This window comes from Acinonyx jubatus, chromosome C2 (assembly GCF_027475565.1).
Source record: "Acinonyx jubatus isolate Ajub_Pintada_27869175 chromosome C2, VMU_Ajub_asm_v1.0, whole genome shotgun sequence".
NCBI classification, from domain to species: domain Eukaryota; kingdom Metazoa; phylum Chordata; class Mammalia; order Carnivora; family Felidae; genus Acinonyx; species Acinonyx jubatus.
In genome coordinates, this window is record NC_069384.1 from 102,170,293 (window position 1) to 102,192,055 (window position 21,763).

At 34.3% G+C, this 21,763-nt stretch overlaps 1 protein-coding gene across 4 annotated transcripts in view; it reads right to left on the reverse strand.

Annotated features, from left to right (window-relative positions):
- NMD3 (NMD3 ribosome export adaptor) overlaps positions 1-21,763 on the reverse strand; it is a 50,763-nt gene that overhangs the window by 11,435 nt on the left and 17,565 nt on the right. For 2 of the 4 annotated variants that reach the window (XM_053221249.1, XM_027061495.2), the window contains exons 8-16: positions 19,752-19,830; positions 18,577-18,673; positions 16,668-16,785; positions 15,542-15,687; positions 12,938-13,050; positions 12,053-12,125; positions 10,498-10,604; positions 8,930-9,000; positions 8,385-8,495 (exon numbers count right to left, since the gene is read on the reverse strand). In XM_053221249.1, coding sequence (XP_053077224.1) covers positions 8,385-8,495; positions 8,930-9,000; positions 10,498-10,604; positions 12,053-12,125; positions 12,938-13,050; positions 15,542-15,687; positions 16,668-16,785; positions 18,577-18,673; positions 19,752-19,830 — 915 coding nt within the window. Of the gene's footprint in view, positions 1-7,106; positions 8,496-8,929; positions 9,001-10,497; positions 10,605-12,052; positions 12,126-12,937; positions 13,051-15,541; positions 15,688-16,667; positions 16,786-18,576; positions 18,674-19,751; positions 19,831-21,763 lie in introns of those variants that run through there. The other 2 variants (XM_053221250.1, XM_027061494.2) reach the window with 2 other exon arrangements.

A 21,763-nucleotide genomic window follows, 5' to 3' on the forward strand; every position in this document is an offset into this window, starting at 1 on the left:
ATTATCAGTCTATCAACTGGCTAATGCCACAGCAATGCTGTACAATGACCACAAATCCTGGGGCACCTGTTCTCACAGCTATGATAGAGGCCCAAGCCCTCTTGAAGCCTAAATTCAGAACTTCCACCTCCTTCTAATCACCAAAGCCCAGAGCAAAAGGACTACCTACAAAGTTACATCAGGGGTCAGCAAACTACAGGCCATAGGCAAAATGTGGCCCACAGCCTTTTTTTTTAATTTTTATTAGAATATAGTCACTCCCTTTTATTTACATATTGGCTATGGCTCATTCATGCTACTATAGCAAAGTGATTGTGACAGAGACCATTAGACTGCAAAGTCTTAAATGTTTATTATTTGGTCCTATGCTACAGGATAAAAGTTATGAGTGAAGAATTAGGACTATTTCTGCAATCTGGCAGTGGAGTATTGGTTTATTATTATATATATTTAAGAATTTTTAATGGCGAGGATGTCTGGGCAGCTCAGTCAGTTAAGCATCAGACTTCTGCTCAGGTCACATTCTCACAGTTCATGACTTTGAGCCGCATCGAGCTTTCTGGTGTCAGCACAGAGCCCACTTTGAGACACTCTGTCTCCCTCTCTCTCTGTCCCTCCCCCACTGGTTCTCTCTTTCTTCTCTCTCAAAATAAATAAACTTAAAAAAAAAAAAAGGCAGTGAAATATGCAATTGAAATAAACATTGGAAACATTCTTTTAAAAAAAAAAGAATTTTTAATGGCTTAGAAAAGACATAAAATAGTTAAGAAGTAAAAGAAGTAAAAGTAAAAAGTAAAAAAAGTATATAGACAGTATGATCTCACCTCTACATAACCATGTATAAGTATGTGTATTACATATAAATAATTCATATACATATATTATTTTCATATATTTTTTAAAGACAAAGCACAGATTGGGAAAATACTTGCAAGACACATATCTGATAAAAAGGACTTGTATCCAAAATACACAAGAAGTCTTAAAACTCCACAATAAGAAATCAAACAACCAGGTTTAAAAATGGGCCAAAGATCTGAATAGACAACTCGTCAAAGATACACAGATGGCAAATAAGCATATAAAAAGATGTTCATCACATGTCATCAGGAGACTGTAAATTAAAGTAACAATGAGACACCACTACCTATTATAATGGCTGAAATCAAAAAAAATGACAATACCAAATGCTGATAAGAATGCAGAGCAACAAGAACTTTTTTACATTGTTGGTGGGAATGCAGAATGGTACAGCCACTTTGGAGGACAGTTTGGCAGCCTCTTCCAAAACTCAAGATAGTGTTACCACAAGATCCAGCAATCAGGCTCCTAGGTATTATCCAACTGATTTGAAAACTTATGTGTATACAAAAACCTGCATAGGGAAGTTTATTGCAGCTTTATTCATAAGCACCAAAAGCTGGAAGTAACCAAGATGAATGGATAGGTGAATAAACAAGGTATGGTACATCTATACTATGGGACATACTCAACAATAAAAAAATAAACTAGCAAGCCACAAAAAGAAAGAACATTAAAGACATACTGCTAAGTGAAAGAAGCCAGTATGATAGGCTACATGTTATGTGATTCCAATCATATGACACTCTGGAAAAGGCGAAACTACAGAGACAATAAAATGATCAATGGTTGCCAAGGACTTGGGGTTCAGGATGAATTGGTAAAGTACAGGGGATTTTTAGGGCTGTAAAATTATTTGGTATGATATTATAATGGTTGATGCAAGACATGAACTTCTCAAAGCCCACAGGACTTCATAGTACAAATAATGAATCTCCCTATATGCAAATTTTGAAAAAGCATTTAAGTCTGGGAATTCAAAGACTGTGACAAATAACTGTATTACAAATATATGAAACAAGCTCACTGAAGGGGATTGGGAGAAGGTGCTGATCTAAGTAATCCTTAAAAATGAGTACAGTCTGTAAGACTAAGGCAAGGGAACCACACATAAAACACAAGGTTTTTTATGGGACACAGGTATATAGTAGAATTGAGTAATTAAGTAAATGGATGGCAGATGATGGGAACAATGGCCAAAGTTATAACAATTCAAACAAAATAAAGTAGCATTAGATAATAACCCAAAATATAATAAAGGTATTCATGAATCCATATTGCTATAAATAAATGACTGAACAAATTAGTACATGGGAGAAAAGAGACAAATCTTCCACACAGAAGAGTTCCAAATAATTTATACAGATATCCCACCTTCAAGGAGGGGCAGTATGACTCACTACTTCTTAGGTATAGGCCGTGCAGAGTGACTTCCTTCTGAAGTGCACATTATGGAAAGGGGGGAAAAAGAGTATAGCGGAGAAATGACAAGCACTACCTCAGTCAGGTGATGAAGGCCAACATCAACAGTGATAAATCATGTTGCCAGTACACGCCCTTGATAAAATGTCATGAAAATAGCGTTTTGCCTGTGGTCTTCCTCCCAATAACCCATAATCCCAGTCTTGGGGGGAAAACATTAAATTCCAATGGTATGGTATCCTACAAAATATTTGATGGAATACTCCTCAAAACTGTTAAGGTCCTCAAAAACAAGGGAAATCAAAGAAACAGACACTGCCAAGAGGAGACTAAGGAAAACATGACAACTAAACGTAACATGAGGAGGAAGTGTCTGGGTGGTTGAGTCAGTTAAGCGTCCAACTCTTGATTTAGGCTCAGGTCACGATCTCACACTTTTGTGAGTCCCATATTGGGCTCCACGCTGCGCATGTGGCCTACTTGGGATTCTCTCTCCCTTTCTGCCCCTTTCTGACTCGTGCACATATGCACATGCATGTGTGTGCATGTGTGTGTGTGTATCTGTATCCACCCATTTCTCTCTCCCTTTCTCAGAAGCAAGAAAGCGAAAGAAAGAAAGAAAGGAAGGAAGGAAGGAAGGAAGGAAGGAAGGAAGGAAGGAAAGAAAGGAAAGAAAGAAGAAAGAAAGAAAGAAAGAAAGAAAGAAAGAAAGAAAGAAAGAAAGAAAGAAAGAAAAGAAAGAAAGAAAGAAAGAAAGAAAGAAAGAATAAAGAAATAAACATTAACATGGTATCCTGGATGGGATCTTGGAAAAGAAAATGTACACTGAATAAGAACTAAAGATATCTAGGGGCGCCTGGGTGGCGCAGTCGGTTAAGCGTCCGACTTCGGCTCAGGTCACCATCTCGCGGTCCGCGAGTTTGAGCCCCGTGTCGGGCTCTGGGCTGATGGCTCAGAGCCTGGAGCCTGCTTCCGATTCTGTGTTTCCCTCTCTCTCTGCCCCTCCCCCGTTCATGCTGTGTCTCTCTCTGTCTCAAAAATAAATAAACGTTAAAAAAAATTTTTTTTTAAAAAGAACTAAAGATATCTAAACTACAGCCTTTAGTTAATAATAATGTAATAGTACCGGCTCGTTAAATAATAAAAGAAGTTGGGTGTGGCACGGGAACTCTGCACTATCTTCTCAATTTTTCTGAAGATCTACAACTACAAAACATAAAATCTATTTAAAAAAAAAAATGTTAACAGTGATGATCTCCCTATAAGGGAAACGTTGGAAATTTATGCTTTTGTTTTTCTAATTCTCTGTACCATACACATTTTCTAAGATAAGCTCTATGCTGCTCTAAAAAGTGTATACATAAAAGATTTGGGTTTTTTCCAACTTGTTTCAGTACAAAACACTAGAACTGTGATTATAAATTTTAAAAGCAGATACTATTTATTAAATAGTTACAATTTGCTATGAATTGTATACGAAGAATTTGAACAATTATCTGTGTAATGAGCAGTATTACTCCTTTTTAAAATGTGAAGAAATATGGGGTGCCAGAGTGGCTCAGTTGGGTAGGTGTCTGACTCCTGATTTCAGCTCAGAGTGATCTGTACTGCACAGTGCTTGGACTCTCTCACTCCCTCTCTCTCTTCCCCTTCCCTGCTCACTCACACTGTCTCAAAACAAATAAACTTAAAAAATAAAATAAAATGTGAAGAAACAGAACATCAGAAAGTTTAACTCATATAGTTAATAGGTGGCAGGTAAACAGACTCCAAAACATCCTTTTATTTCTACAGAATATAGCTTCCCCACAATTACTTGTGCAGTACTTCATCAACTAATGCTAGTATATACACTATCTGAAAGCACTTCACAACAATGCTATGAAGTGAATTATAAAAAGCCATATTTATGTGAAACTGTGTCACAAGAAAAATGTGTGACAGGCACCACTGCAGTACTAACTCCACCAAAACCAGAAAACAAAATCTCCATCAGATTACACAACAAGCTGCATTACTATGTAAAAAACACAGTGGCTACCAAACCTACACCAAATAACTTTTAAGCACTACAGAGTTCTTGTTTTACCAGAAATTATCATGAATCATACCTTTTTCCTAGGTAATAAAGCAGTTCTTTCAAAATGTGTCGAGTCAAAGAACTAAAATTGAATATTCTCCTCACACTACTTTGAAATTCAAGAGATACTGAGGCTGACTTCTTGCTTTCATCAAGGCTTACCACCCCACTGCTCAAATTATTTCAACATGTGACAGAATTGATAAGCAGAATGAATAGCCTACATCTGTGCTTTTTATGATGCCATTTCATGATTCCTTAATTCACAGGGTGATTCAACTGAAGCTGAAGAATTTTAAGTAAATTGGTTTATTTTTAGGTAAACTGGTCTGTATCATGAAAATAACCCAAGAGCAGACTGCATGTGGGGCCTGAACAAGGGAAACCCAAAACCTGCCCAAAGAGTTACGTTATAACATCAATATGCATGAACAAGATCAAATATATATGGACAAGAGCCTGTCAAAAGGACACAAAAGCCAGATTGATGGGATACCCACTGGCCAAATCTGGGACAACGCGAGCATCAAAGTAAAAATTCAACCAATAAAAAACCAAACAACCCAACTTCCAAAAACAGACAAAGGATCTGAATGGCCATTCTACCAATAAAGATATATGGGTACATGAGAAGATGCTTAACATAACTAGCCATCAGGGAGATCAAAATTAAAACCACAGAAAAACACCACCATCCACCTATCAGTCTGGCTTTAAAACAACCTGACACCACCAAGCTGTGGTGAGGATGCAGAATAACTGAAATGTTCATACACTGCAAGCGAGAAAGCAAAATGGCACAAACCACTTCAGAAAAACAGTTTGGCAATTTTTTATAAAGTTAAATATATGTATACACTTATAATAGGATCCAACAATCCCATCCATACTTATTTACCTATGTAAAAGGAAAACCTATACAGAAATGTTCACAGCAGCTTTACTCCTAATCATCAAAACCTAGAAATTCAAATGTGCCTCAACAGGGGAATGGATAACTGGAACACTGTATTACTCAACATGAAAAGAAACAAACCTTGGGTGAATCTCAAGTGCACCATGCTGTGAAAACAGACTCAGAGACTACATACTGTATAATTTCATTTACGTATTTTGGAAAAAACAAACCATAAAGTCAGGGAACAGAACAGAAATTGCAGGGGTTGGGGGGATGGTTAAGGATGAGGGAAGGGCTTGAAAACAAAGGGGTAGCAAAGGGAATTTGCAGAGGGGGAAGGTTGGAGGAATGATAAAATTGTTCTGGAATCTGTGGTGGTAACTGTGTGAATCTACATGTATTAAAATTTATGGAACTGTAAATGACAAGACTGAATTTCATTGTCTTTAAGTTGAAAATAAATTTAAAAGGAAAAAATCAAGAAAAACCATGATTAAAAAGGAATAAATCCTCTAACTCCTTAAAACAGAAAACCAACTAACAACCTAAGAATGCTTAGGGACATCTGGACTAATCAACAGCACAAGTCTCCAGATACAAATGCACTGAGAATTTGGTATTACTTCTGGGAACTTGGTATTACCTCTAGTCCTGCTAAAAGGGTTTACCCTAAATCTAATCATGAGAAACCATCAAACAAGCCCAAATTGGGGTCATTTTACAAAATAACTGGCTTGGACTCTTCAAAAATGCCAATTACATAAAATGTAAAAACTCAAGAACTGGTCCAGATGAAAGAAGTCTAAAAAGAGATATGAGAACCCAGTGCAATGCACAATCTTAGATTTATTTTTTCTATAAAAGACTTCATAGGTGGGACAACTGACAAAATTTCGATATGGCCCACTGATTAGATATCACTATTGTGTCAATGTTAATTTTATGGTTTTGATCATTGTCCTATGGTTATGTAAGAAAATTTAATTAGAAAGAAAGCAAATGAGGTAAGCGTTGGCATTTGGCAAATCTGAGGAAAAGGTATCCAGGAATTCTTTGTACTATTCTTGTAACGGTCTGAAATTATATCAAAACTGAAAGTAAATTATTAAAAAAAGTAACATCCCTTGAACTAAAAATAACAGATCAAGTAATCTAAAGGATGGAATCAATATGAACAAATTTACTAAAATAGTCTAGAGAAAACACTGGCACTTACTCAGTATTGACTACAGAGGAGTATCTAGTCCTGACACTCAAGCCTGGAGTTCTAGATTCTACTATGGCAAGGATAAGCTTGATGCTGTTAAATTATACAAGCAATTCTCCCTTAACTCTTTGCATGCTCATAAAAAGACTTCCACCTATAAAACAACACCTTCAAGTGGAGATCTGGCTACAAAAGAAGATAATTCATCATACTGACTTAGAAATTACTCATATTTATAAACTGGGTTATAAATCAGCTTCTTGAAAATTTGATTAATACCAGCCTTCCCAAATTGTATCAACTCCGGGACATGAACAAGAGTATTTGGGGACCCATAGCCTGGGAACCATACTCTTAAAATGGTAAGTTTATCAAAGCTGTGTAACTGTGAGGGCTCCTGGCTATCACCTTTTCTATTAGCTACATTCCTTCACCTCGTCATAGCCTTCTTTCAACCAAGAAGTTTCATTACTCATAAAGACAACATCAAAGAGAATAAGACTAAATAAGTTCAGCAGGAAACTGTATTTTTAGTGGGAAAATCATGAAAAGTACTCAAATAACTTCACCTGGGAAAACTGCATAAGATACTATCATTTAAATATGACACTAATACAATCACTTTAAGGACACACAAAAAAGGGGAAAATGTTTTTATTTCATGCTTCTTAAAGTCTTGACATACAAGAGGTAAACCAAACCACAAGTGAAAACTTTAAATATGCAGAGAGAACAGGAGCCACTATAAAAACTTCAGGCCTTTATCCATAACTTCAGAACTGGGGAGTCTAATCTTAAAAAAAGGAAAATGCTCCATTCAGCACTCACTTAATTGCCTTATTTAGTGGTATTCCTAGAGTTTATGAATTAGCTCTTGGTTCTGGCATACTTAGTAAGTCTGATATTGCTTATAGAAATAGGATCTTAATACTTCATTCTCAGAACACTTTAAAATTCAAGCCAATGTTTTTCTTTCAAAGAGTGGAAGGTATTTCTCATTCAAGTCTGATTCACGGTTTTATAAAGCATAAAGATCATTTTCATTATTTCATCATGTATATGCTGGATTCAAATATTCTTTTTGATGGTGATCTACTCAATGACAGAAAACTTAATATGAAGAAAATTCCTTCCTTCTCAATTTGTAAACCAAAACTTTAAAAGCAAAAATGTTTGAAGTGATAGGAAGACATTTTTATGACATAAGCTACTGCTCTAAGCTGCTGGCCTGAGCAAAAATAACGAAACTACACATTGTTAACCTTTAAGTAGTCTATGTTTGCTACAAATCCATACATATTTTAAACATATTTTCTTCTGCAATAAAAATCAAGATAATCCCCAATTTAACAGCTTTTGAAGATGTTAACATTTTGAATAAAATAACTTCTCCCGAATGTCCAGGAATAAACTGAACCACAACTTACCTACCCCAATGACATAAAAATGATCAAAGTACATAAAAAGTTCCTATTAAAAATGATTCTTCATATGCACTTTTACTAAAGCAATCAATGCAAAATGAATGTAAAGCTCGTTGTATGATTCAAGATTTAGGTAACCTCCAAATAATCACAACTTCTAAGATTTGAAATCCAGTGCTACAGTATGGAAAAGAGTAGGGTCTCCTAAAAAGGCAAACTTATAAAATTCCACACGCAAAATGGCCTAAATATATGTAATAATTACATTCTCCATAATCTTTTATCTAAAACTTCAAAGCCATCAATCTCTTTCACTGCTCTGAATGAGCAATCAAAATAGTCCCATTTATTCAAGTTTAGAACTAAATTTCTCCTCTCTCAATATGGAAGCACAAATGGAATAGACAATAAAAGTTATTTTGTCCAACATCCTGAGCCTACAGATATGGAAATCATCTACAACCCAATCTCATTGTGTCATCATCGATTCACCTTCTTCACCAGTAGCATCTTGGGAAATATGAAGGTCTTCAAGCATCTCAGCCAGACTAATTCGAGGTGCTCCTTCATCATCCGTGTCACTTTCCACAGGAATGGTTGAATCTAAAAAAATAGAAGGAGGATTTCAAATACAAATATGAAAATATACAAAATGCCTGCCTCTACCATCTTTACTATCATTTAAACATATTATATTAGCAGTTCTTGTACCATATCTAGAGCAGGCATTTATATTCACTGAATGACTGAACTGCATAAATATATAAATAAATATCCACTAGTACAGAGATCAGAAACTTGAAGGGTCGTGCTTGGATACAATGATATCAAATATGATCAGGCAAACAACATTTTAATAAGTCCTACTGTTCTGCAAGTGTTTTTATTTTTTGCAAATGTTTAATTAGAGGACTTTTAAAACCACACAGTAAAAGTCATTTATGGAATAAAAGTTTAAGATACCAAAATACTTATACGGGGTTAACATATCTATACAAAAGCAAAAGATGCAACTTAAACACTCGTAAAACACTAACCTCTATAAATGTTTACATTTTTTCTAATTGCCTCATCTTCTTCAAGATCTTCAAGGAAATCTTGGTATTGCCTACAGAAGAATAAAGAAACATTTAAATATTTCATCTTTACCAAGACAGTATTGAGTTGTTTTCATTTTCAGCACTGTAAGATAAATGTGTTCCATGTATGAAAATCTTTAAAAATAATAACAAGGTCAAATATGGATGTTAATTAAATAGTCTGACAAATTTAAAAAAATATTTTCTTTCAAAATTACATGATACATACACAATTGGGGTGCCTGGGTGGCTCAGTCCACCTCTTGGACTTAGCATGCAACTCCTGATTTCAGCTCAGGTCATAATCTCACAGTTTGTGAGTTTGAACCCTGCATTAGGCTTGCACTGACAGCACGGAGCCTGATCATGATTCTGTATCTCATTCTCTCTCTCCCCCTCCCCTGCTTGCACTCTCTTTCTAAAAATAAATAAACTTTAATGTCCCTCCCCTCAAGTCATATGGCTAAGTTAAAATACATGCACTTTTAAGTCTATAGATGAAATAACCAAATATGTACTTATAATATCTAATTTAACATATATTTATAAATACTTACTTTAAATTACATTATGAGACTCTATTTTGCTATTTACCACTCACATTTCATGACACAATTTTATTTAAACTCATTTTTTTAGACAGTGTCTTAACCATTATTAAAACCATTTTTCAATCATCCAATATAATTTTCTAGAACCTAACATCTTCATTTCTCCTTAAGTTGTTTGAAAAACAGCATATTTAGAACAATCTGAGGGTTGATGGGGGTGGGCAATGGGTACTGAGGAAGGCACCCGTTGGGAGCACTGGGTGTTGTATGGAAACCAATTTGACAATAAATTTCATGAAAGAAAGAAAGGAAAGAAAGGAAAGAAAGGAAAGAAAGGAAAGAAAGGAAGAAAGGAAGAAAGGAAGAAAGAAAAAAAGAAAGAAAGAAAGAAAGAAAGAAAGAAAGAAAGAAAGAAAGAAAAGAAAAAAGAAAGAAAAGAGAGAAAGAGAGAAAGAGAGAAAGAGAAAGAGAGAAAGAAAGAGAGAAAGAAAGAGAGAAAGAGAAAGAAAGGAAGGAAGGAAGGAAGGAAGGAAGGAAGGAAGGAAGGAAAGAAAGAAAGAAAGAAAGAAAGAAAGAAAGAAAGAAAGAAAGAAAGAAAGAAAGAAAGAAAGAAAAACAGCATATTTGATATTAAAGGGCTATTTTCTTTTCATCTGGAGTCGTAAGTACTCACTTGCTATTTGCGATATCCACAATGTAATTACTAATGTTAACTTTTCAAATGTGTTGTTTACAACAATGTTGCAATTCTCAGGTCAAAACCCAGGAAATAATAATCAAATCTGTTAAATATCATTATATCCTCCCTACATTGATTCGATATCCTCTTACACTGATTCAATTAACACAATAAGAATACAAAATTAATACTGAATGGAATAATCATGTGATGACTATATAAAATATAAGAACTATAAAGATTTATTGTAAGGATTTCCTTTGAGACAACATATAAGGTTTAAAGAAAAGTAGGACCTTTCATCATCTGTATCCATGTTTTCTCTCTCTCTTGCAAGCTCTTTCAGTTTCCAGTTTCTACGACGCTGACGTTTGGTACGGTCATAGTTCTTCTTGATTAACACCTAAAAGTAAAAGAAATATTTGCAAAGTTACAAAAAAATGGGAACTAAATAACAGGGCCTCCAAGTCCAATAAAGTTAAAAAGAGAAAGATTCTGAGAATGCCAAAAAGTCACCAAACTGATGAGTGGTTACATCTTAGGGGAAAAAAAAATAGGAATCAAGAGGCAGGGTCAAGAGAACTTTTAACATTTTTCTTCATGTACTCAGTATTTTATGAAAATGCAGTCAGCCATCGTTTGCATAAGTGTTATAATTTACTAATGAAATTTTCCAGTGACTAAAAATTAAACTGCTTTTTTATACCCAAAACTTCAAATTTCTGATGTCTTAATCATCCTGAAATATTATCACAGACAGGCATTTTTTCCTTTTATTACTACTAATAAGCACTTATAGAAGTACATATATCTTTCACAAATGTATGTCCTAGGGCAGTTTAAAAAATTGTGGAATAAGTGAAAATAATTTTACACAATGCAAAATCTTGTATGACTGTCTTAATCTCCTCTTACAACCTTGTTAGACTTTTATCTAAACTATGCTTCTATTTCCTAATTTACTAATCAATAAAAGCACAACTGGGTGGTGAGAAGGGGAGTCCTTCTTATATCCTGACTTTATTTTTACCCACAGCTAAAGAGATTAGTGTTTATTTTAAAAGATAAGTCAAGCAGGAGATAAAGTCTTCCCCATTTCATATTCACTCTTATTCATGATTCTAATAAACTCATGTTAGTATTTAACAGTTTTTTTTCAGAAGTAACATTCTTTCTCTAAGACTCAACACTGTAAAGATTATTTTCAACTGCAATTATAGTTAAGCCTGAATAACCTCAATAATGGTTTGTTTGTTTGTTTTTTAATTTTTTTTTTTTAACGTTTATTTATTTTTGAGACAGAGAGAGACAGGGCATGAACGGGGGAGGGTCAGAGAGAGGGAGACACAGAATCTGAAACAGGCTCCAGGCTCTGAGCTGTCAGCACAGAGCCCGACGCGGAGCTCGAACTCACGGACCGCGAGATCGTGACCTGAGCCGAAGTCGGCCGCTTAACCGACTGAGCCACCCAGGCGCCCCTGAATAATGGTTTAAATTCTAAACGCCTTAACTGAACAATATATGAAATAAGCTAAGCCTAAAAGAATGAACCTAAATTAAGTTCTAAAGGTCATCATTTTTAGCTGCAAATTTATTTTTGCTCTACGGATGGTACCAAGCCATTTGACAGAGTGAAAATTCGATTATAAGAGCAACAAAAAAAACTCAATAAATCTTGGATTTTCTCCTCAAAGACACATGATTAAACATGAAGGCTTTTGCCATTACACCTTAACTCCAATTTCAAAAGAAACCTCTAAATAGATTTTATTTTCATAAATGTGAACTCGTGCATCTTACCCATAAGAGTTATCAATCCTCTTTAACACAGGAAAAAATCTAAAGCCTTACCACATCTGGGACTCTATCTGAGTTCATTTTGTTGACATGCTCATCATTTAAGTTACAGTTGGCCAAATCAAATCTGAAATAAAAACAATTAAACACTTAAGGACAGAAACATTTATGCTTTCCACATTACTTTTTACTTTATTTTAATTTTATGGAATTTAGAGTTCCTAAGATTAACATTTAATATGCTTTTCCACATTAAAAGTTTTGCAGTTTACTATACAGTGAACATGGCTTTATAGATACTGGTAAAGACAAAATACACTGCTATCTGTGAGTTTCATGTATTACCCATCACTGTCCACCTTATCATATTGCAAAAGAATCAAAACAGACATAGATCAGTACAACATTAAGAATTCAGTTAGATGGTTCCATTTAGTTTACTAAAAAAAATGATTCTTTAAAAAGATGGCCAAAATGGAATAACTATGAGCTTTTATCCAATCCAGTTTAATTTAGCTACCAATAAGCAAACTGTAACGCTCCTAAACTCTTAAATTCTTTTTGGAATAAACAGCTTTAGTATTTTAGATGGCTTTGCTGGATCCCAAAGAAAATTTGCAATGTCAATCGCCAGTTTAAAATACTATAGTACTTATAGGAGGCCCAGGGTGGCTCAGCTAGTTAAGTATCCGACTCTGGACTTCAGCTTAGGTCATGATCTCAGGGTCTTGAGTTTGAGCCCCATATTGGGCTCTGTGCTGCACTGGGCATGGAACCTGCTTAAGATTCTCTCTCCCTTTCCATCTGCCCCTTCCCCACTCGTGTGCATGCTCACACTCATAAAAGAGAGAAGGGGAGGGGAGAGGAGGGGTGGGGAGGGGAGGGGAGGGGAGGGGAGGGGAGGTGAGGGGAAAGAAAATACTATAAAATAATACAAACCCCAATACCAGGTCTCCAGGATTTAGAAGATGTCCCAAATGAGTGCGACAGAAGTACTGTTTATCTGTATTCATTTCGGATGTTTTCTGTACCCAGACTTCCCCAAGCATATGCTTGACAGGAAAGAAAATGCACTCTTCAATAATCCAGGCATAACTCAAAATGCATCTCACAAAAACTATATACAATGTTGATTTTGGTTTTCTAAATTTTCATTTTAAAGACAGCAACTGTTTTATTTTTCAGATCTCTGAAACATTGTCAAAATTAACAAATTACTGTATTAAATACAGAAAAACTCAAGGAATACATAAAATAAGTATGTTTATTAAGATTTTATTCAAAGCTTTATAAAACATTAAGAATGTCACCTAAATACAGATATCATATATAGAATTTTCAAAGCAAATGTTTTCACAGGGAGATAGGCAATACAAAGAGCAAAAAGAATAACTGAAAAAGTACAAGAATCTTAACTCTAGAAAATATCCTAAGCAACCCCTTATTTTATACATAAGGTTCAAAAAACCAAGGTTCAGACAAAACATTCTAGCAATCCCAGTGGCGGCACAATCCCAGTAGCTGCTGCTGCTGCTGCTGCTGCTACTACAGAACCCAAATCTTTATGAAATTAATTTTTTAGACGTCTACTATTTGAGCTATAACCCTTTTTTTCCTTAATACCTATTGCAGAAACAACATTCCAAGCTTGAAATTTTAAACTAGAAACAATTAAAGTCCCTTTCCAAGATAGGATTTTACAAGCAATTATAATTGACATTTCAAATTTCTAGGCTGAATTAAGTATAGCATTTGCCAATACTTTTTACTAACAAAAAGAGACCTAAGTAAAATGGGATCAAGAGGGAAAAAACTAGGAGTAATAAACAGAGGAATTAAGGAATCTCAGGCAAAAAGAGACAGAGGGAGAAATGAAAAATGACAGGTCCCAGATTTAGGAAAGAACTGGAAAAAAAAAAAGTGAATCCCTAGTTTCTTCAAAACTAAACATTCATTACCAAATGATATGACAAAACATGCTCCTTGGTATTTACTTACCCAAAGGAGTTGAAAACTTGTCTACACAAAACTGAAAACACAAGGATGTTAATACAACTTTATTCATAATGGTCAAAACTTGGAAGCAGCCAAGATGACCTTCACTAGGTGAATAGGCAAATAGGCTTGGTAAATCCACGCAATGAAAGATTATTTGGTACTTAAAGATTATACGATTCTAACTATATACAATTATGGAAAAAGCAAAACTACAGAGACAGTAAAAAGATCAGTGATTGAGATTAGGAGAGAGGGGAAGGACGAACAGGCACAGAGCACAGAGGATTTTTAGAGCAGTGAAAATCCCTTTATGACACTATAGTGAGGGACACATGTCATCATCAAACATTTGTCTAAACCCATAAAATGTACAATATTAAGAGAGAAACATAATGTAAACTACCAACTTTGCATGGTTATCATGTATCAATGTAGATTCATCAATTGTAACAAATGTACCACTCTCATGGGTGGATACTGATAATGGAGGAGGCAACAGCATGTATATGCCCTGCATGTATATGCATGGAGTATATGGGACATCTCTTACTCCTCATAATTTTGTGGTGAACCTAAAACTGCTCTAAAAAAGTACAAGACTTTCAAAAACATTTTTTTAAGAACTCAGGAGCTCCCACTGGCTAAATATGGGGCAGTCTGAATGGGAGGAAAGAAGGAAGACAGGCAGGCTAATAACAATGGGAAAAAAGTCATAACATTATTATGAAGAGATCTGGCTATCAGTGAAACAGCCAAACGCTACTATGACTTGATACATCATAAAAGATGCACAGCAACACTTCTGAAATGTTCTGGCCAAAAATAAACTAAGTTTAAGAAAGCCTCTTAGATCCACTTTTCATTAAAAGAAATTAAAAAGAAAGCTAAATGACATCATGAGGAAACTATTAATAAGAGATCCATAAGATAAATGCCCCAGTTGCCTTAGGAAGTTATAAAAAAAAAAAAAAGAAGAAAGAATGGAAGGGGACTATTATTAAGTAAAAGATTTAAGAGGTATAATATTCACATTCAATATATGGTCCCCAACTAGGTACTACTTTGAATAAAACACAAGAGACATTTTGGGACAAACAAGGAAATTTGAATATAAACTATATATGAATGATAATACTTTGATTATGTAGAAAAATGTTCTGTTTTAGAGATGCATTCTGAAGTATTCAGTAGTGATAACATATACTTAAATTTAAAATGTTTGAAACTTTTTAGTCAGAAAAAGTTTGCTTGTCATTTGGTCCTCCTTTATAACAGTAAAGCAAAGAAATGCTTTTTCACAATAAACATTTTTTAAAATGTTCCCAACATTAAAGAGAAACATGAATTTACCAGAAAAATTAAGTCTAATAAATTTCACCACAATGACCACACACTAAAAACAAATATGGAATGCATTTGTAATCTAATGAGGTGTTAGCTTTATCTGGAACCACATTTTGGAATTATACTAACTAAAAAAAATACAAGCGAGGGACCAAAATAATGAATTGGGGGGAAAAAAAAGATGGGCAGGACGGAACTTACCTTTTTTGATATCATTCCAGCCCCGGCACTGCGTTTTAAATCTCGGACTATGCTGCATTCCATCACAATAAATTCCTCTAGCTGTTTGGGATGGCATAAACTATTGAAAGGGTTACTCCAGAAAGTGCTTCCATCAATATCTGCAACTAAGTACAAACACAGAACATCAAAGAACAACAGAAATGAAGTATTTCAAATGTGTTAATTAGGAAGAAGTTGATATATATGAACTGAGAAGCATGAGGTCAACAGAACCACAGTGGCAACTTTCTAGAGTCATCATTTACTCCTATAAATCAGCCCCAAACTTTTCACAACACAAGAGAAATTTCAGGTGTCAGTTCTATCTTAAGTAGTTACTATCATCAGAATCCCACAGAGGTAAGTGCCTTTAAAATAAGATCAGATCCATTCAGTTGTATAGTTGTTCCATGTGCTGGCATGTTAGAAATGTTATCAATCATCTTAGCTGCTTAATTTATGGTAAGTAAAGTCCTACCTGACAGATGTTCATCCCAATACTGCAAACATACCTTTGACTTATGAATCTAATTGACAAGGGTAATAAAGGACTCTAAAAACTATAAACTCTATTTTTATAACAGAAAACTACATTACAGGAAATACATGAAAAAGATCAAGAAGTAGAAGATGAAAGCAAGTACTGAGACGCCTATCAATGTGAGATCTTTAAAAATTAGTTTTTATAAAAGGAATGTTAAAAATTATGTGATAATAAGAATTAGTTAAAATCCATATTTAAACTAAATGTTTTACTGCACTGCAAGAAGTCAAATATTCCAAACTTTGAAATATTTGCTAAACATGAAACTTGGCAATGAACCCAAATATTCACAAAAGCTAAATGACATAAATAAGTCAATTTCAGTAAAAATATATGAACTAGAACTAGTAAATTTTTTTAAAGTTCACAGATTTATTTCTTCAAATAAAAAACATAAGGGTTACTAATCAAAAGCAGTGTTTTGTAAGAACTAAATAGCAGTAAAACTCTTATCTAGTTTTTCATAACAAAAATTAATGAGAATGTTTGATAAAATTAATAACATAAGTTATTACTGCTTGCTGGACAAAACTGTCAAGGCAAATATTTCCTAAAACTCACCTTGAAGGGTATTTGGATCTATGAGATGGATGGCGCTGGTTACTCGAATACACACACAAATCTGGTTCATATTTCCCAGGCTTTGTGCCAGTCTTGGAGACAGACAAACAACATTATCCTAGGCATAAGAACTAACATTTAGAGTGAAGCAAATCCTAAATAACTGTCTTCAGTAAACACTCATCAATATAAGCCTGACCCAGATGTATATGCCCAAACCAAAATGTGATTTTTAATTCTATTTATCAACAACGGGCCTAAAGAAAAGAATCAAATCTTAGAGAAACAAAAAATAAGCTCTTCCTTCTTAAGATGGGAACATCAATTGTAATAAACATGCTTTAAAAGTATTTTTCCAGATCTTATTCACCAAGCTATTAAGTTTATTTCAATTTTACTGAAGTGTGAATGCTTACTGCTCTATGGTAGTACAGTGTGAATTCTAAAGTATTATAAACATCAGAAGGAGAGTGATTTTCTAAATCTACTTGTGATTTCTTTCAATTTCCATAAAGAACAAATATCAGAGGAGCTACATGTCTATCATGGCTATATGCACCAGTATGTAATCAAAGACTTAATGCATGAAAAGCACATATGTCCATGTGTACACTAGAAAATATTATCAGCAATGTAGTTACCTGTTTTTAAGCTACATTAAAATACAAAAGAGTTATGTTTTAAGCTATATCTATTCTTAATCATAGGCTCCTCCACTGAAGGAGCATTCTGTGCATACCTAATAGAACCTAGTCCAGTACTTTGTTTTTAACTTAGTAAGCCTCCAAATATTAATGAAAATACTCTTTTATGTTGTATAAAAATATTCATTATCTGGCCCTTTAGAGAAGTTTGTTAACCCTGTTTTGCGGGGTTTTTTTTTTTTGTTTTTTTTTAAGTAGGCTCCATTCCCAACAGCGGGGGGTTAAAATCACAACCCTGAGATCAAGAGTCACATGCTGTACCAACTGAGTCAGCCAGGCACCCCTGCTGACCCTGTTCTAGGCTATCATTTCATTCCCGTTACTACACACTACACCATAAATTAGTGAGAAAGTATCTTTAAAAAAGCTTTAGAATCACTGACTTAGGCATAAATCCTGGCTTCTTCATTTTGTAGTCATGTAACTTTGGGCAAGTCATCTAACCTCCCGAAGCTTCAATTTTCTCATGTTCAAAATGATATGATTTACCCCAATTATAATGAGATGTGAAGAAGTGAAATATACTCAAATATATTAACTTTATATGGGATGGTCACAATAAATTATGGCATTTATCATTATTAGTAGATATTGATATAAAAGTTCCTATATGGTATAGACCTTTAAACATATAATCTTTAATACACTGCCTTCTATTTAGTAGATCCTCAGTAATTATTTGTTGAATTTTAATTCGTTTATATTTTTGAAGCAGGGTTTTACTTTAATGCAATTAAATGAAATGATGATCTACATTTATTCAGATGTTTTTAAATCACAAAAATGATTCTATGATCTCATTTTCACAATACTGTTTAATTTCATCATGCCAAAATCCATTTTACACACATTTTACAAAGTGGTTCACTGATAATTATTTTAATGTCATTTCCGGTATTCAAACTTTCATAAAACTTTTCATGTGTCCAATAGGATCAAAAATTTTAAGGAATATCAACATTAAAAAACTGCAAACAGGCCTTTTAGTTAGTACACCAAAATGACAGGTATGCCAATTTATAATTTAAGCGTGATTATTTTAAAATCTTTTTAACATGACTGCATATGTCAGAAAGGAATCCTTTAAGAGTTACTCTAAATTTTTAACCAATTCCAGAAGAAAATCAGGAGTTAATAATAATTACATATAAGCCAATTAATTACTTGTATTCTTTTATCGACATAAATTAAATGAGAAAAAGTACCTTGCAAATTGGAACAATTTCCACAGAAAAAGTGCTTTTGTAATTGTATGTGTTACTATGGATATCCTGAGAGATCAGTCTCTGTGAGGCTTTGTGTCTGTTAAGAAAAAAAGTTTATAATAATAAAAAGACAAAGGTCCCTTCTTAGATAGTCTAGAGAATATCAATTTTTATCAAATCAAACCATCACTGTCCAAGGTTTGAAATAGCTCCCTGATGCCTGTATTATGGCAAAGCCTAATTTCAACCACTTACACTTCAAAACCTTCACCAATCAAACTGCACTCTACCTCTTTTCAACTTTACCTACTCAAAACCTCTAAAACATGCCCTTGGTACAATGTAGTCTATATATATAGCCTATATATATATATGTATATAGTCATATATATATATATATATATATAGTCATATATATATGTAGTCTATATATATATGTAGTGTATATATATATATATACACATATATACACATATATATAGACTACATATATATATAGTATCCATTTAAAGCCACACTAATGTCCACCACAAGTCTTTGTTCACACTAATCTCATCTTTCACTATACTCTACCTTTCAAAATTTCCCATTTTAGGAGCTTCAGGCCTTCCTCTTCCATGAAGCTTCTCCCCAAAGCTCTCTACCCCCATCTTTCTTTTGTCTTATTTAAATACATTCAATCAAAGGTTTAGCACTATCCTACTTATCACAGGGTGAGGTCTAGCTCCCCAAAGAGATTCTTATGTACTCTTTGGCTCATAATTCCCTTAAAGTAGCTAACCCAAACAGATGCTTACTAATTATGTAAGTATGTAAGTATTCTTACTACAGCTTTTTTTTAAATTTTTTAAGTTTATTTATTTATTTGAGAGAGAGAGAGGGAGAACAAGCTGGAAAGAGACAGACAGAGAGGGAGGGAGGGAGAGAGAATCCCAAGCAGGCTCTGCCTTGTCAGAGTGAAGCCCAACTTGGGGCTCAATCTCAAGAACCATGAGATCATGACCTGAGCCAAAATCAAGAGTCAGACATTTAACCGACTGAGCCACTCAGAAGCCCCTTCAACTACAGTTTTAAATATTTTAATGTAAGAGAAGTAGTCTAAGCCTGAAGAATGGATGTGACCTATGTCCATTACCAGCTCCTTAGACTTATTCACATTTAGATTCAGAACATACCTACAGGGAACTGTACACTGAAGAAATTCTACCATCTTCTGAGCATGCTGTTTTGAGGAATAATAGAAATCCAGCCCATCTTTAAAAAGAAAAGAAAAGTCACATGAAAATCATTCTGCAAATAAAATTTTCCTCTACTAACATGACGATATCACAAATTAAACGTGTAGTAAAAAACTAAATTATCAGAAAACATAAAGATTCACAATTTTAGGGGTGCCTGGGTGGCTCAGTCAGTTAAGCGTCCAACTGCTGATTTCAGCTCAGGTCATGATCTCATGGTTCCCAAGTTCAAGCCCCACATCTGGCTCTAAGCTAACAGAGTGGGGACTGCTTGGGATTCTCTCTCCCTGCCCCTCCCCCCATCTCTGTCAAAATAAATAGATAAACTTTAAAACAAGCAAACCAACAACAACAACAAAAAGATTCACAATTTTAATTTCAGACAAAGTAAAATTCAAGGTCAAAAGGGGAGAGAAAAACACTAAACAGAAGAATATTTTATATAATAAACAATCTACTAAGAAGATAATAGGAATGCACCTAATAACATAGAAGTGAGATGCAGAAAAAAAACTATTAAAAAGAAAAAAAGAAATTAATAAATGTTAACACATGTGCAATATTGTGGGGGACTAGTATGAGACTATCAAAACCAAAATGACCAGACTAAAAATAAGGATACATAGAACTTGAATAATTAACTATCAAAGTTGATTTAACTGAGATTATAGAACACAGTCCCAAGAATATATATTATTTTTTAAATTCACAGAACATTCATAAAACAATCATATCCAAATATTTTTAAGACTTCAATAAATTCCAAACATTATTAATTAGACAATATTATCTGATCACAATGAAGTAGCATTAAAAATCAGCAACAAAGGGATAATTAAAAGTAGACCTACCTGCTATGAAATGTTTATAGAGATATTCTTCCAAACAACTCAGCTAATAGGAAACTGAAATAACTCAGAGTAGACAAAAACAATTTTGAAGATGAGCTAAGTTGTTGGGAACATATACTTCCCAATTTGAAAACTTGGTAACTTTAAGTAGTCGAGACAGCATGGTACTAGCATAGGATAGATATATAGATCTATGGAACAAAATTGACAATCCAAAAATAAACTGTGACATTTATAATCAATAGATCTTTGACAGAGGATCCAAGCAATTCGCTGAGGAAAGGATGGCCTTTTCACTGGGAAAACAGGATATCCACATGGCAAAGAATGAAACTGGACTTTTGTTTTACACCATACACAGAAATTGACTCAAAAATGGACTAAGGAATCAAACGTAAGACCTTGAATACAAAACTTCCAGAAGAAAAGAGACAGGGAAAAGCTTCATGACACCAGTCTGGGCAATGATATCATGGATATGACATCAAAGGCACAGGTAACAAAAACAAACAACTGGCACTACATCAAAGTAAAAAGCTTCTGCACAGAAAAAAGAAACATCAACACAGTGAAAACACAACCTACAAAATGAGAGAAAATACCAGCAAATCATATATATCAGATAAGGAGTTAATCTCCCAGATATACTAGGAACTCCTATAACTCAAGAGCAAAAAAACTAATAACCTGGTTGAAAAGTTTGAATTTTTTAAATGGGCAGAGAAACTGTATAGACATTTCTCCAAATAAGACATACAAAAATGGCAAACAAGTATATGAAAAATGCTCAAGGTCACAAATCGTCAGGCAAATGTAAATCAAAACTACAATGAGCTATCACTTCGTACTCTTTAGGATGACTATTATCAAAACAACAACAGGGGCGCATGGGTGGCTCAGTTGGTTAAGCAACTGACTTCGGCTCAGGTCATGATCTCACAGTTTGTGGGTTCAAGCCCCATGTCAGGCTCTGTGCTGACAGCTCAGAGCGTGGCGCCTGCTTCAGATTCTGTGTCTCCCTCTCTCTCTGTTCCTCCCCTGCTCGTTCTCTCAAAAATAAATAAACGTTAAAAAAAAAATTAAAAAACAACAACAGAA